This window comes from Lemur catta, chromosome 25 (genome assembly GCF_020740605.2).
Source record: "Lemur catta isolate mLemCat1 chromosome 25, mLemCat1.pri, whole genome shotgun sequence".
NCBI classification, from domain to species: domain Eukaryota; kingdom Metazoa; phylum Chordata; class Mammalia; order Primates; family Lemuridae; genus Lemur; species Lemur catta.
This window is the reverse complement of record NC_059152.1, coordinates 2773315-2788384: the sequence shown is the minus strand read 5'-3', so window position 1 is coordinate 2788384 and position 15070 is coordinate 2773315. Positions and strand designations below refer to the sequence as shown.

At 32.3% G+C, this 15070-nt stretch overlaps 1 protein-coding gene across 7 annotated transcripts in view; it reads left to right on the top strand.

Moving 5' to 3' along the window:
- Nucleotides 1-15070, top strand: part of CDC42BPA (CDC42 binding protein kinase alpha) — a 153562-nt gene that overhangs the window by 12974 nt on the left and 125518 nt on the right. For all 7 annotated transcript variants that reach the window (XM_045537157.1, XM_045537155.1, XM_045537154.1 and 4 more), the window contains exon 2: nucleotides 8693-8784. In XM_045537157.1, coding sequence (XP_045393113.1) covers nucleotides 8693-8784 — 92 coding nt within the window. The remainder of the gene's footprint in view (nucleotides 1-8692; nucleotides 8785-15070) is intronic.

The following is a 15070-nucleotide window of genomic DNA, read 5'->3' as shown; positions in this document are numbered from 1 at the left end:
TATTGTAAATAAAGATTCATTTGGATATATTTTTTCCCTATATTCATTTTTCCATATGTTCTCACTGTCTTTGGGATTCATTTAGTACATTTGCCTAATTCAGTTTTCCTTTCTACTTGTTTGAAAGACATACGCTCCATTTTTGTTCCTTTAGAGGTTACCCAATGAAAACTTCTACAGTTGACAAAGTAAAGCTAATCATTTTCTTTTATGTTTTGCCCAAGGATCCTCTCCTGTGACTTCTAGTCTCTATTTCTTTTAGTTGGGAGAGAGAGAATCTGGTTGGGAAAATTGGGGTTAGGTATCTACTTTTAGTTCATAGGTGTTGCAAAATGTGGGAGGGGGAGAATTTTAGTGGAGATAGGGCCACTGGAAGTTCCTCACCCTTCATCATATATTGACTTTTATCAACCATTTTAGGAGATATGTACTATAGAATTGTTGTAGACTCAAATTTATCTAATTCCATAATCTTTCTGTAAGACTTTCTTTGGTATACATGAATATTTGAAAACTGTCAAACTAAGCAACCCCTTCTTTCCTGCCCCCAAACTGGTCATCTCTCAGTGGCTAAGATGTTCCAAAAGCATTGGGTCATTTATATCTTTTTCTTTGTTTCTTCCATTCTATTCTTTTAGTGCTTACCTGTTTGAGAATTCCTAGGAAACCCTGAAAAATTGTCATGAGTATTTCACAATTAAAATGAACTATACCCTAACATTTAATGGAGGTTCAGCACCACGGACAGATGCATGTGTGGCACCTGTCTCAGTCTGACACCCAAACAATTTAGCAGACTAATACATTCTTCTGAAGTCTCCGCTTGTCATCATTATCTTCATTGTAAGTTGAACTCCTCCCTGATTTTATTAATCACCTTACAGCCAGCTCTTGCCTTTTTGAAGTTTTCGTTTTATCTACTTATACAATTCTTACCTTGCTAGTACCTTTGAGTTAGTAAGTAATTTAGTCTCCATAAAGAAACTGAGAGTTAGATACGTTAAGTAACTTATCCAAGATCTTATAGCTATTTAATGACAGCTAGATTTTGAACTGAAGGTTTTCTGATTCTGAAACAAGATCTCTTAATTACTTGGCATACTTGATTTGTGACTTTAAAAATGTATTTAAAATCAATTTATATTGATTTTAAAAAATCACTTATGCTTTTTCTCCATTTTCTGTTATATTGGTCTTTTTTTCTTACTACATTGCAAGAGCGCCTTGAATTTTAGGGATAGCAACCCTTTGATCATCATAGAATACAGATGTTTTACCCATTTGTATTTTTTCTTTTGAACTAGAGTATTTTTTTTTTTTTTTTGAGACAGAATCTCGCTCTGTTGCCCGGGTTGGAGTGAGTGCCGTGGCATCAGCCTAGCTCACGCCAACCTCAAACTCCTGGGCTTAAACGATCCTTCTGCCTCAGCCTCCCAAGTAGCTGGGACTACAGGCATGCGCCACCATTCCACCTAATTTTTTCTATATATATTTTTAGTTGGCCAGATCATCTCTATTTTTTAGTAGAGACGGGGTCTCACTCTTGCTCAGGCTGGTCTCGAACTCCTGACCTCGAGCGATCCACCCGCCTCGGCCTCCCAAAGTGCTAGGATTACAGGCGTGAGCCACCGCGCCTGGCCTAGAGTATTTTTTAAAAATAACTTTAATATAAAATAAAACTTTAACTTTTATTTAGATAAATCTTTCTATCTTTTCCTTTAAGAATTTTGCTTTTGGCATCTTGATTAGAAAAGTTCTTCCCCATCCCAAGAACATAAAAATATCCTATTCTAATACATTTATGGTATACATAGGTTGTTTTTTAGATTATCTATATTTGAACTGATAATTTTATAACACATTTTAATAGCTGGTAAGGTAAAGGCCTTCATATTTCTTTTTAAACGTTTTCTTGGCTATTCTGCTACATTTATTCTTACAGATGACCTTACGATTATTTTGTTAAATTCTCTTTCCCCAAAGTCTAATTAAGCAGAATTTCTTTTTAAGATAAACTAAGTAGCCAAACCATTTTCTTTTCTCATTTATCATATTTTAAACATATGAAATAGTTTAAAAACAATTTTTATTGACCAGCATTAAAAAACCTTACCAATTTATATTATAATACTGTTATCACTAGCTGGGTGGAAGTAAATTTATACAGTGTCTATATTTATTTTTTCTTTCTTTGAAATTTATTTCCTATGAAGCTGTTACATAAAATTTCCTATGAGTCTGTTGTTGACTTATACATTGTTAATAGTGGTGATAACTGAAGATATTTGAAAGAGAAATGTGAGGAAGTTAAGTTGTTGCTATGGGAAGATTGAGTAGCTAACTACCCAGAATGTTTCTCATTTCTAGTGCAGTGGCTTATATGGAATAGGTACTTAATAAAGAGTTAAATAAATGCTGAGTTAAATGAATAATGAAGACTTTTTTTGGTGAATTTTTTAAGCTCTAAGTTTTAAGCTTTTGGAACTGATCAGAATCAGAGATACTGATATATTCGCTAATCTTATTTATACTAGTCAAAGTAGATGAACTAGAATACCAGTTAGCAATTTACAATAAAGAATATATCAGGCATCAGAATCATTTGTGTCAGTTCCAGTAGTGGTTTTTTTTTTTTTTTTGGAGATAAAATTTGCATACTATATAATACACCTGTTTGTACAATTTAATGTTTTTAAGTATATTCACAGAGTTATGCCAACCATCACAACTCAATTATAGAACATTATTATCACCCCCCCAAAGAAATCCCACGCCCATTAGTGACCAGATACTCCACATTACCCCTTTCTTCAAGCCCTAGGGAACAACTAATCTACTTTCTCTATAGATTTGCCTATTTTGGAATTATATAGGAAAGTATGAAATACAACTGATTTTTGTGTGCTGATTTTATATCCTGCAACTTTGTTGAATTCATTTGTTAGCTGTACAATGTTTTTTGTATATTCTTTAGAGTTTTCTACATATAAAAATCATGTCATCTGCAAACAGATTTTGCTTCTTCCTTTTCAATTTGGGAGAAGCCTTTTATTTCTTTTTCTTACCTATTTGCTCTGGCTAGAACTTTTAGAACTATGCTTAATAGAAATGGCTGAAGCGGGCATCCTTGTCTCATTGCTAATCTTGGGGGAAAAGCCTTCAGTCTTTCCCCATTGTGTATGAAGTTCTGTAAATATGAGTTAACTGTGTCTACTTTTAGCTAAACAGCAAGTTTGAATTAGGTATCATTGGTTCTAACACATTTTTATTCCTCACATATTTCTTCCATTTTGAAAGAAATGTCTGTTAATGGTGGAGAACATGTTTTTACTTCTTTAAAGTTTTAGTATTGAAATCTTGGTTTAAAACTTTTTTATTTAGAAAATTGCAATGTTATATAGAAATTGTAAGAATAGTTTACCAAGGCCTCATATACTCTACTAGATTTACCTATTTTTAACACTCTGCCACGTTTGTGCTGCTCTCTCTTTCTACACACACACACACACACACACACACACACACACACACACAATTTTTGCTGAACCAGCTAAGAATAAACTATAGATATCATGACTCTAACTACGTTTCAACATCTGTTTTCTTAGAATAAAGAAATTCTCTTAGCTATCCCTATGATATAATTATCAATTTAGCAAATTTAACTTTGATATAATAATTTTATCTAATATACATTAAATATTGAAATTTCACCAATGTCCCAATAGTATCCTTTACATTGGTTTTTTCAAAAATTTTTTTGATACAGGATCCAGTCCCTGTTACATATTGCTTTTAGTTATCATGTGGTTTATAGTCTCTTTTAATCAGTAGCAGTTCTTCAAGCTTTCTTTATTTGTCGTGTCATTGTTGTACCTTGAAATTTGTCATATTGCAGGCCAGTTTTCTGTAGACTGTTTATCAATCTAAATTTGTCTGATTATTTCCTGATTATTAGATTCAGGTTTTGTCTGTGGTAGGCGTGTTATCACAAGTGATTCTCTGTTCATTCTTGGTGCATCACACCAGGATGCACATAATGTCCTTTTGTCCATTATTGTGGTATGTGTATGTTCTGATCATTTTAGCCATTTCTCCCAGGAACCTCGGTTCCTTTTGGTGAGGAATGGTAAATAGAAACCAGTATCTGGATGCTATGTGTGCTCATTGCTGCTGAGGAGTACTTGTGTGTCATTGCTTCAGTGCCCTCAGTGTGCGTGTTGTGGTGTGTAGGTGTGTGGGTTTTCTTATGTGTTTGAACTTGTAAAGCCGTTTAGGATTGTTTTTTGTGTGTGTGTGTGTGGAAGATTTTAAACTATTCATTCAACTTGTTTATAGGACAATTCAAGTTTTCAATTTTTAAAAACATTTTTAGGAATTTGTTTACTTCTGCATTTTCCAATGTATTGGCATAAGTTTGTAATACTCTCTATTTGTTTAATCTCAGCATCTGCAGTTTTATCTTAATTTCTCATTCCCAATATTTTTTAATTCATCGTTTTATTAGTCTTTTCAAGAAACCATTCTTTGGCCTTGTTAAACTTTTCTTTATTTTTTTTCTATTCTTCTTTTTTTTTAAAGACAGGGTCTCACTCTGTCACCTAGGCTGGAGTGCAGTGGCATGATCATATCTCACTACAGCCTTGAACTCCTGAGCTCAAGCGATCCTCCTGCCTTAGCTTCCCAAAGTGCTGGGATTATAGGTGGGAGTCACTGTGCCCAACCTAGACCTTTCTGTTATATGGTTATCTTCAAATCAAATAATTTTATTCCCTTACATTTTTGTTTTCTTCCTTCTACTTTGAGTTTTGTTGGTCTAACGTTTTATGTGTATGTTTAACACCTAAATTTTCAGACTGCTTTCTTTCCCAGTGTAAATATTGAAGGCTCTATTTTTTTTTTTTTTTTTTTTGTAAAAACTAGACTGGTTTAGGCTGTATCCTAGGTGTTTTGATATGTATTATTTTTTATTGTGTAGTTCTGAGTATTTTCTGATTATCTTATTAATTTCTTCTTTTAATTTCAGGGCTTATGGGCTTTCCTGGTTGTTTTTCTGTTATTGATTTCTAATGGCATTTGTTGCAGTGTACAACAATAATATGAAAGAAATCAATAAACAAAAGTCCACTGAAAAGATACACATGCTAGATGTTTTCACTAACAAGTTTTACCAGACCTTCAAGTCATAGTTTCCCATGTTGTCTTCTAAAAGTTTTATAATTTTGTTTTTCACATTGAGATCTTTAAACAACGTGGAATGCTTCTGTTTTAGAGAATAGAAAAGGAGAGAAAACTACTCAACACATTTAATGAGTTTGGTTTATCTATCAGATGAAAGACATCACAGAAAAAAGGTAATTGTGGACAAACTTTGTTCACAAAAATTCCTGAATAATATCAAGCAAAACAATCTCAGCTGTGTATTAAAATGTTACAACCAAATATGATTTATTCTAAAATATGCAAAAATAGTCAACTTATAAAGTCAATTTACATAATATACTATGTTAAGACAATGAAAAAGAAAAACCAAGTCTTCTTCACAGAGACTGTAGTCAATTAATAGTAGTCCCTCCAGCTATGTATTGGAATACCTATTACTCATGTTCTTTTCAATACATGGTGGTTTCAGATTTATTATTTTTGGCCTATTTGGTTCTTAAAAAATAAAATAGTCATGTTAAGCTAATTTGCTTTGCTTTGATTTCTTATAATGTGAACATCATATTCTTTTCACTAGCAATTTGTATTCAACAACACTGAAAGTTTTATATGCGGGAGTAACACTTGTGGTTTCAAGTTTTAGTGAAAACAGGGCCTGTTTTATTTATCTTTGTACCTCCAGCATCTTGTACAATGCTTGGCATATAGCAGGTATTCTGAGATATTTATTAAGTGAATTAAATAAATGATTAGTAAACTGTGAGCCTTCTGAAGAAATTCGTGATGTAGACCAATTTTGGAATGTCTGAAAATAGAATAGTTTTGCAATGTCAAAGAAATGGAATTTTTATTCTAGGAGATTCCAGCGAGTGAAGACTAGACAGGGTTATTATTTTAATTTATGTTAATGGTATAGGCTCCCATAAAACTTGTCTAACTGACAAAGTCGTCAGTCCTAATTATTCATGGTTTTATGGTTCTCCTTTATTTGTGTTTCCAGGGCATCATATGTTGTGTGGAAAGATATTATTTACTTTTTGACAGATTGTCATTCTTTGTGCCTTTGCTAAAGAGATCATTTTGCGAATCATGTGCTAACCTGAATCATACTTCAGTCACTCCGGGTTTAAAAAATAGTTTCTTTGTTGTTTTGCAGTAGTGTTTCAGAGGATTGAAATATCTAGATTCCTCACCTTTTAGATAAGTAGGATGTTAACCAAAGGAAGGTTATATATAGAATTATTCTGTAGGAACTGAATTGGATTACAAATAACTATAGTCTGTGATGAAATGTTGTTTTTGTCTTTAGGGTCGGTAATAAAACAAAGATATAGTACATATACTTTTTTGAGTGTCAGGTTATTTGGAAGCATTGAGGGGGAAAAGTAAAGTGAATTAGAAGGTAAACTTCAGGAATTGCTAAATGTTGTGCTATAGGCTGCTGTGTTATATTTTCTAGAGCTATCTGGCAGCTAGTCTCATGTGGGTTCCACGTGTTTTGTTTTGTTTTTATCTATTCTATACTTATCCTTCTTAACCAACTACAGACAGTCCTCCACTTACGATGGTTTAACGTAACAATTTTTTGACTTTACAGTGACTTTATCAGGACCCAGTCTTTAGGTCTTAGGACAGGGTTACAGTTTTTACTGAATGCATATTGCTGTCGAGCTATTGTAAAGTTGAAAAATTGGAAGTTGAACCATAATAAACTGGGGACTGTTTGCTGTGTTGGCAGCATTAAATGCATTTTTGACATGATATTTTCAAATTTACAGTGGGTTTATCGGGATGTAGCCCCATTGTAACTTGAGGAGCATTTGTATTTCTGATATACTCGTATAGAAGCTGGGAAAGGGAAGGACACTGTTCGCAGATTACTGCACTATTCCTTGTGGTTCCCTTCTATGCTACCCACACCTTTGCAAATAGTCCACTTGTAAATAAACTTTCCTCAAATTAGGGTAATTTGTTTCCCACTGGGACCCCGACTGATAGACAGGGGCCACAGTCTCACAATTTACCTAGTCTAATTTTTTCAAAACCAGATGCCTTGGTCATTTTATCAGTGTTCACTTCCTGGCCCCCTCTCCCACTCTCCCTCTTCCCACCCCCTTTGCCCCCCTCCCCCCGTATGACATCCTTCATACCTTTAGTCAAACTTGGTCTCTTTCTTTGATCTGCTTCTCTATGAATTCCAAGTAGAGGTCTAATCTCTGCTTCCTTTCCTAACAATTTAAAGTACTAATGTAGAAATCTCTAGTACACTCGGTTAAGCAGAGAAGAACACCCGTTTTCTAAACTAGTTAGAGCTAGCTCAATGGGCACTTCCAGACCAAAGCAATCTGTAAGGCCTGCCTTGTCTGTTTCACTCCTGTAATGCTCAAATACGTATCTTTGGTCTTGTCACACTCTGGCTCCATGGAAGGGAGCGAGAGAAGAGAGCTGTACCCATATATAATGGTCTTTTAATCATATCAACTCTTTTTATGTGTGAGAGTAAAGAGGGACACAAGGAGAGGAAAGGAGACATGTCTAAATTCTTGGAGGCAGCAGAATATGTAATTGATTTACTCACTTAAAGACGTTAATTTGTCCCATATTTATTGCTAGGATTATATCCAAATTCCTTGCATGATACTCAAGGCCATTCCCATTTTCCAGTTCCCGTTTCTTTACCTTTCTTAGCAATGGATTATTTACCATTATCATCCCAAATTGACTTTCTTACTCTTCTCATTTGTTTATATTGTGCGTGGAATGTGTACGCTGTCCAAATCCAGGCAAAGGAACAAAAATTCTACTTAGTCTTCAGTGTTCAATTCTTCTGTTAGGTCCTTTGTGAAGCATTCTTTTCACGTAATTAGTGTTCCATGTCTCACTGATCCTGAAGCACTCTATATTTACCTGTGTTAGGAAGTTTATCACACGGTTACATTTTGTGCATCTTATGCAGGCGTAGTTTTCGGTCTTTCTTGAAAACAGAGCTTTTGAAGGAAAGTGCCATATTGTACTTTTTAAAAACTCCAGTCATTGCCACCATGCTTTGTATAGCATAGGCTCTTGCTAAAGGCATGTTAAAGTAGTAAATAAATGAATAAGTATGAAAGAAATATTAAATTACTTGGTGGAATTGTTGAAGAGCTCACTGGTGCCATGAAATCTGCTTTTACTTCTTGGACTTCTGTGCTAAAGTATATATTTAGCATTGATAGCATATGTAGAATGTTTAGCATGAGCATAAACTGGTCTCATATCTCTCCTGCTTTGCATTATTTTATATGTTGTTTGGAGTTTTAAAAATGTTTCTCACCAAAAATGTAATTCATATATAAGAAATAAAAAGGAAATATATTTTCTTAGGGAAATTAAATCTATTCTTAGATACTTTGATGAGTTTTTTTTAATACTCTGGCTTAATTCTTAATCATAATTTGAATTTTTTTGTATAAGTAAGAAACACTGTTATTTATATCTAATTTGTATTACATTGCATTAAGAAAGTAATTGATATGCTCTTTTGTTTCAGCTAAACCATTTACTTCTAAAGTGAAACAAATGCGATTACATAGAGAAGACTTTGAAATATTAAAGGTGATTGGTCGAGGAGCTTTTGGGGAGGTAAGAGATTAAGATTTTATAAAAGGTCTGCTAATTGTTTTGGAAGCTGTTTTATATAGTCATGAGATAATTTAACTGAAGTGTTACTTACTTGTTGTAATTGATGGTTCTTCAGAAAATATATTAAAGTTTTGAATGAAATATTTTTACATGGAATTTTTTCCTAAGACATTTCACATTTTCATTTGTACTTCATATGTTATTGTAGGTATGACTGTGTTTCTAGATTCCTTTATTCCATTGGGCTATTTGTCTCTCCTTGTGCCAATACCATATTGTTCTCAATTATTCTAGTTTGTAAGGAGTCTTGATATGTGGTTGTCTTCCTTCACTTCCTTCACCTCCCTCCACCTCCCTTCACCTCCTTCTCCCCATGTCTCCTTATCCCCTTGTATTTTCGTATTATTTTAAAATCAGTTTTTTGATTTCTACTCAACTCATACACACACACACAGGAATTTGGATTAGGATTGCATGGAAACTGGAGATGAATTTGCAGATAATTGATAACACTGAGTCAGCTAATCGATAGACATGGTATATTCTTCATTTAGTTAGGGCTTTATAAATTTTTCTCAATAATGTTTTGTATTTTTCATTCAGTGTACAGGACCTCCACATCTTTCTGCAGATTTATTCCTAGATATGTGATATTCTTGATGTTATTCTAATTAGAATTGTTGAGGTTTCATTTTCTAGTTGTTTTCTTGGGTAGTTAGAAAAATAATTGAATTTTGTTTATTGACCTCATATCCAGCGACCTTGTTAATTGTACTTTTTACAGTCATGAATAGTGTTGAATTTTAATAAAATGCTTTATTTGTACCTTTTGAGACACTCATGATATTTCTCCTTTACTTTGTTAATGTATTGAATTACACTGAGTTATTTTCAAATGTTGAACTATCTTTGCATTCCTAAAGTAATCCCAACTTGGTTGTGATGTATTATCCTCTTTATGTATCAATGGATTTGTTGTGCTATTTTTTGGTGTGTTTTTTTAGGATCTTTTTACCTGTGCTCTTGAGAGAAATTGGTCTGTAATTTTCCTCCTTCTAATGTTCTGATCATATTTTGGTGTCTTGGTTATGGTAGTCTCATAAAAAGAGGGAAACGTTTCCTCTTTTACTGTTTCCTAGAAGAGTTTGTGAAGATTGTTATTATTTTCTTCTTATAACCTTACAGGATTTCACTGGTGAAGGCATTTGAGCATAGAATTTGCTAGTGAGAAAGTTTAAAATAAGGTATTTTATTTCTATAATGGAAACAGAACTACTTGGATTTCTTATTTTTCTGCCAGTTTTGCTAGGTTTATCCATATCATCTAGTTTTTCAGACTTATTACTACATTGGTTATTTGTACCTCTCATTTTTTGATTTATCTTGCTAGGGGTTTGTCAATGAATTAATTTTGGCTTTTTGAATTTTGCTATTGTATTATAGATTCATATCCTGTATCTTAAATTTCTTGTCTTTAATCTTTTATTTCTTCTGTTTTCTTTGGTTTTAACTTGCTATTGTTTTTCTAATTTATTGCCATAGAGCACTGATTTTGAGTTCTTCTTTTTAAATCTGCATTTAAGATTATACGTTTTCCTCTAAGCAGCTTTAGCTACAGCTGACAAGTTTTGATATGTTATATTTTCATTATTATTTTGCTCATCATACAATGTGATTTAAATTTCCATTGGTTTTTTATCTATGAATTTAGAAGTTTATTTCTCAATTTCTAAACATTTAGAGGATTTTCTATTTATATTTCTTTTATTGAGTTACATAATTTCATAGTGGTTAGAGAGCATCCACTTCGTGATTTCAGTCCTTTGAAATTTGCTATACGGTATTCTATAAATATCAGTTAGGTCAAATTCATTAATCTTGTTTAAATTTTCCACATCCTTACTTTCTGTTTTCTCTGTTTGATTTATCATTCCCTAAGAGAGTGTTATTTTTTATTTATTTCAGTTTTTGCTGATGATAAACACAGAGTTGTTATATCTTCCTGGTGATTAACTCTTTCATCATTATGAAATGTTCTTGTTATCTCTGTAATGCATTTGACTTAATGGAGTTATATCTTCCAGGTGATTAACTTTTCATCATTATGGAATGTTCCAATTATGTGTGTAATTTTTTTTTTCTACTTAAATTTTCCTTAATCTGGTATTAGTAGAGCTACTCCAGCTCTTTTTATTAATATTTGCATTAAATATCTTATTCTGTCCTTTTAGTTTTAGCTTTCTGTAACCTTATGGTGTGTTTACTGTTAAGTATAGCTAGGTTTTGTTTTTTTAATCCAGTCTCATATATTTTATCTGTTAATTGGAGTGTATCTAGTCACTTGACGTTTAATGTATTTATAATGCTTATTATTATTTGTTTTCTATTTGTCTTGTCCATTTTGTGTTATTTTTCTTTAATTTCTTGCTTTTTCTTGGATTAATGGAATATTTTAAATTACTCCCTCATCAATTTCTTAGTTTTACCTTCTTTTATTGGTTCCCGTAGGGAATGCCACATGTATCCTTGATAAATTTTTATTTTGTCAGTTCCCACTTGCCCCATTTCTACCCTTGTTTGTCATTACTGTCATGTATTTTAGTTTGATGTATATTTGAAACCCCAAAAGATATGATTATACTGTTGTGATTTGGGTAGATTTACCCACATATTTATGTTTTCTCTTGCTCTTCGCATTCACATACTTCTATTGACATACTTCCCTCTGGGATCTTTTTCCTTTTGACTTAAAAATTCCCTTTAGTATTTCTTTAGTGTAGGTTTGCTGATGATAAATGAACTGCCTTTTTTGTCTGAAAATGTATTTATTTTGAGGTACATATAAATATGTAAATATAGCTTGGTGGATTTGTACATTTGTATAAACTTGTGCAAACCATCATGCAAATCACGGTATAGAACACTTCCAGCATTCGAATAGGCTCCCATTGTCCCTTCCATTGAATAACCACTTCCTTGTTAACTATCTGTTCTGACTTCTATCATCATAGATTTATTTTGCTTGTTTTTGTTATATTAATGGGATTATTATATATAGTATAACTCTTTGTTTCTGGCTTCTTTTGTTCAACATTATGTGATTCTTGTTTTTCAGTGGGTTTGCTGTATTTCTTTGTATGAATATACCATCGGTTATTTATTCATAGTAGTGTTGGTGGGTGTTCAAGTTGTTCATGGTTTTTGGCCATTGTAAATAATGCTGTTATGCACATTCTTGTACATGTCTTTCGGGAGACATAAGCACTTATTTGTGTTTCATATAAATTTAGGAGTAGAATTGCTGGGTCACAGAGTAGACATATTTAGCTTTAGTATATAATGCCAAATAATTTCCCAAGTGGTGACTGATTTATACTCCCACCAATAGTATATGAAGGTTCCAGTTGTTTCATAACCTAACATTTGGATCACTTTTTTTTTTTTTTTTTACTTTGGCCAATTTTTTAGTGAGTGAGTAGTTGTATCGCATTGTAATTTCATTTTGTGTTTCCCGATAACTCTTAAAGTTGAACACATTGTCATATCACTACTTCACATCACTTGGATATCCTTTTTCTTGAAGGTGCACATTTTGGAGTGGGGGAGTAGGAGCCTGGTGGGTGGGCTGTCTGACTTAACTGGTACATTCTGGATACAAGTCCTTTGTTGGAAATATACTCACACACATGTATTAAAAAAATCTTTTTTGTGGTTTGGCTTTTACCTCTCTTTATAGATATTGTATGGAACAGAAGTTGTGTTAATAAAGTCCAGTAAGTTAAACATTGTTTATGATTAGCAATTTTTGTGTTGTTTTTAAGAATTTTTTCTAACCTCAAGGTCATGAACATTTTTTCCTATAGTATTAAAAAAAATTCTTTGTATAATCTTTCAAAATAAATCTTTTACATTTAGATGTCTGATCCATCTGGTCTTGACTATTTTGTGTTTTCTGAGGCATAGGTCAAGTTCATTTTATTCTTGTGGTTTCTCAGTATCATTTATTATAAAGACTACCTTTTCCGCATTTCATTACAAAGGAACTTTTGTTTTAAATCAGGGGTCCCTAAATATGTTACTCATTAATTTTTTAATAGTTTTCAGTGTAGGAGTCTTGTTCATGTTTTGTTAAATTTATTTACAAGTCTTTGATGTTTTTTGAGAAGTTTATAAATGACAGTTTTGGAATTTTCTATTTTCCAATTTTGTTGCAAGGATAGAAATACAGTTGATTTTTTGGTATATTTTATTTAAGGATCTGATTAACTTATTAATTTTAGTTTATATATAAATTTTAAACAATTTTCTGTGTACTTAAATTATATCATTTCTAAATAATGACAGCATTTTTTCTTTCCAATTTTTGTGCCTTTTATTTCTTTTTCCTATATTGCTGAAGCAGTGAAAAAGGACATTCTTGTCTGGTTTGTGAATTCAGCATTCACAAATAGTAAATACTGTTGAGTATGAAGTTTGCTAACACTTTTTTTCAATTGTTATTTTTTTTTTTTTAGTTCTAGTGCTAGTCTATAGATTCTTCTATTGTGAAGAGGAGTTAACTTTTATCAAAAGCTTGATCTGTATCTATTTTGATTTTATTTAACTACTATATTTGGTTAATATGGAAATTATAATAATTTTCAAATATACCAATATTGTATTACTATGTAAATCCAATTGTTCCTGATGTGCCCTTTTAATGTAGGTTTGATTTGCTAATTTGTTTAGAACCTTTTTGTTTACATGCATGAGAGAGAGTGGCTTTTGTGTGTCTTATAATTTCCTTACATTTTGGAATGGTATGCTTAGCTCATAAGAAAATTGGGAAGTGTTCCATCTTTTTTTAGTTTTCTGAAAGCATTTGTGTAAGATTGGAATTCTTTTAAGAAGTATCTGGAAGAATTTACCAATGAAGCCGTCTGAACTAGGAACTCAAATATTTTGTGTTTGTTTACATCTTTTGAAGTAAACTTTGTATATGTTGTAATACACTAATTGTATATGTACAATTCCATGAGTTTTGACAAATGGATCACCTTTATCAGGTATAAAATATTTCTATCACCTTAGGAAGTTCCCTTCCCTGTAGGTTCCCCACTTCTTCAATCAAATGATAACCACGGTTCTGAGTTTTAGCTGCAGATTAATTTTGGCTGTTTGAAAATTTCATATAAATGGAATTATATAGTATGTACTCTGTGTGTCCAGCTTTTGCTCAGGATAATGTCTGTGAGGTTCAGCCTTGTGATGGCATGTATTAATACTTTCTTTTTATTGTTGGGTGGTATGCCATTTTATACAGTTTATCCATTCTGTTGATGAACATTTAGGTGGTTTCCAGTTTTTTGGCTATTGGGAATAAAGCTGATATGAATATTCTTGTATAAGTTTTAATGGAAATACGTTTTTATTTTGCTTGGATGAATACCTAGAAGTGGAACTCCTATGCTAAGTGGTAGGTACATGTTTAAGTTTAGAAGAAACTGGCATAGTTCTTCCAATGGGAATGTACCATTTTACATTCTTGCTTGTTCCCTCTTCTCACCAATATTTTTTGTTGTTAGTCTTCTTAATTTTAGCCATTCTAGTATGTAATAGTATCCTGTGGTCTTAATTTTCATTGTTGTTTGGATCTTTGTTACATAGCAACCTAATGATGGGTTTTTGTGTGCTTATTCACCATTCTTATATCTTCCTTTATGAAGTAAGTATATGTTAATTTTTTGCTCAGTTTTAAAAAATTGAGATGTTTGTATTTTTATTATTGAGTTGTAGGAGTTCTTCCTATTTTATATTTATAAAAGTTCTATATCAGGTATATGTTTTATCTATTTTCTCACTTGTTGTGTGGCTTGATGGTTCATTTTCTTAAAAATGTCTTTTGATGGGCAGAAGATTTAAATTTTGATGGTCTAATTTTACCACTGTTTTTCTTCTATGGTTAGTATTTTCTTTATTCTTTCTAAGAAACCCTTGTTTATGCCCAGGTCGCAAAGATATTTACCTAAGTTTTTTCCTAAAGTTTTATAGTTTGGCTCTTATGTTTAGATTGATTATCCATCTCTAATTCATGTGTGATGTGAGATAGGTTCATTTTTTTTTTCCATTTGGATATCTAATCTTTTTAGCACCATTTGTTGAAAAGGCTATTTTTTCCTCTATTGAATCACTTTGGCACTTTGGTCAAAAAAGTGAATCGGCCATATAGGTGTGGATCTATTGCTGTTCTGTTTTATTTCGTTTATCTCTTTGTCCTCATACCAGTACTATACTGTCTTGATTCCTG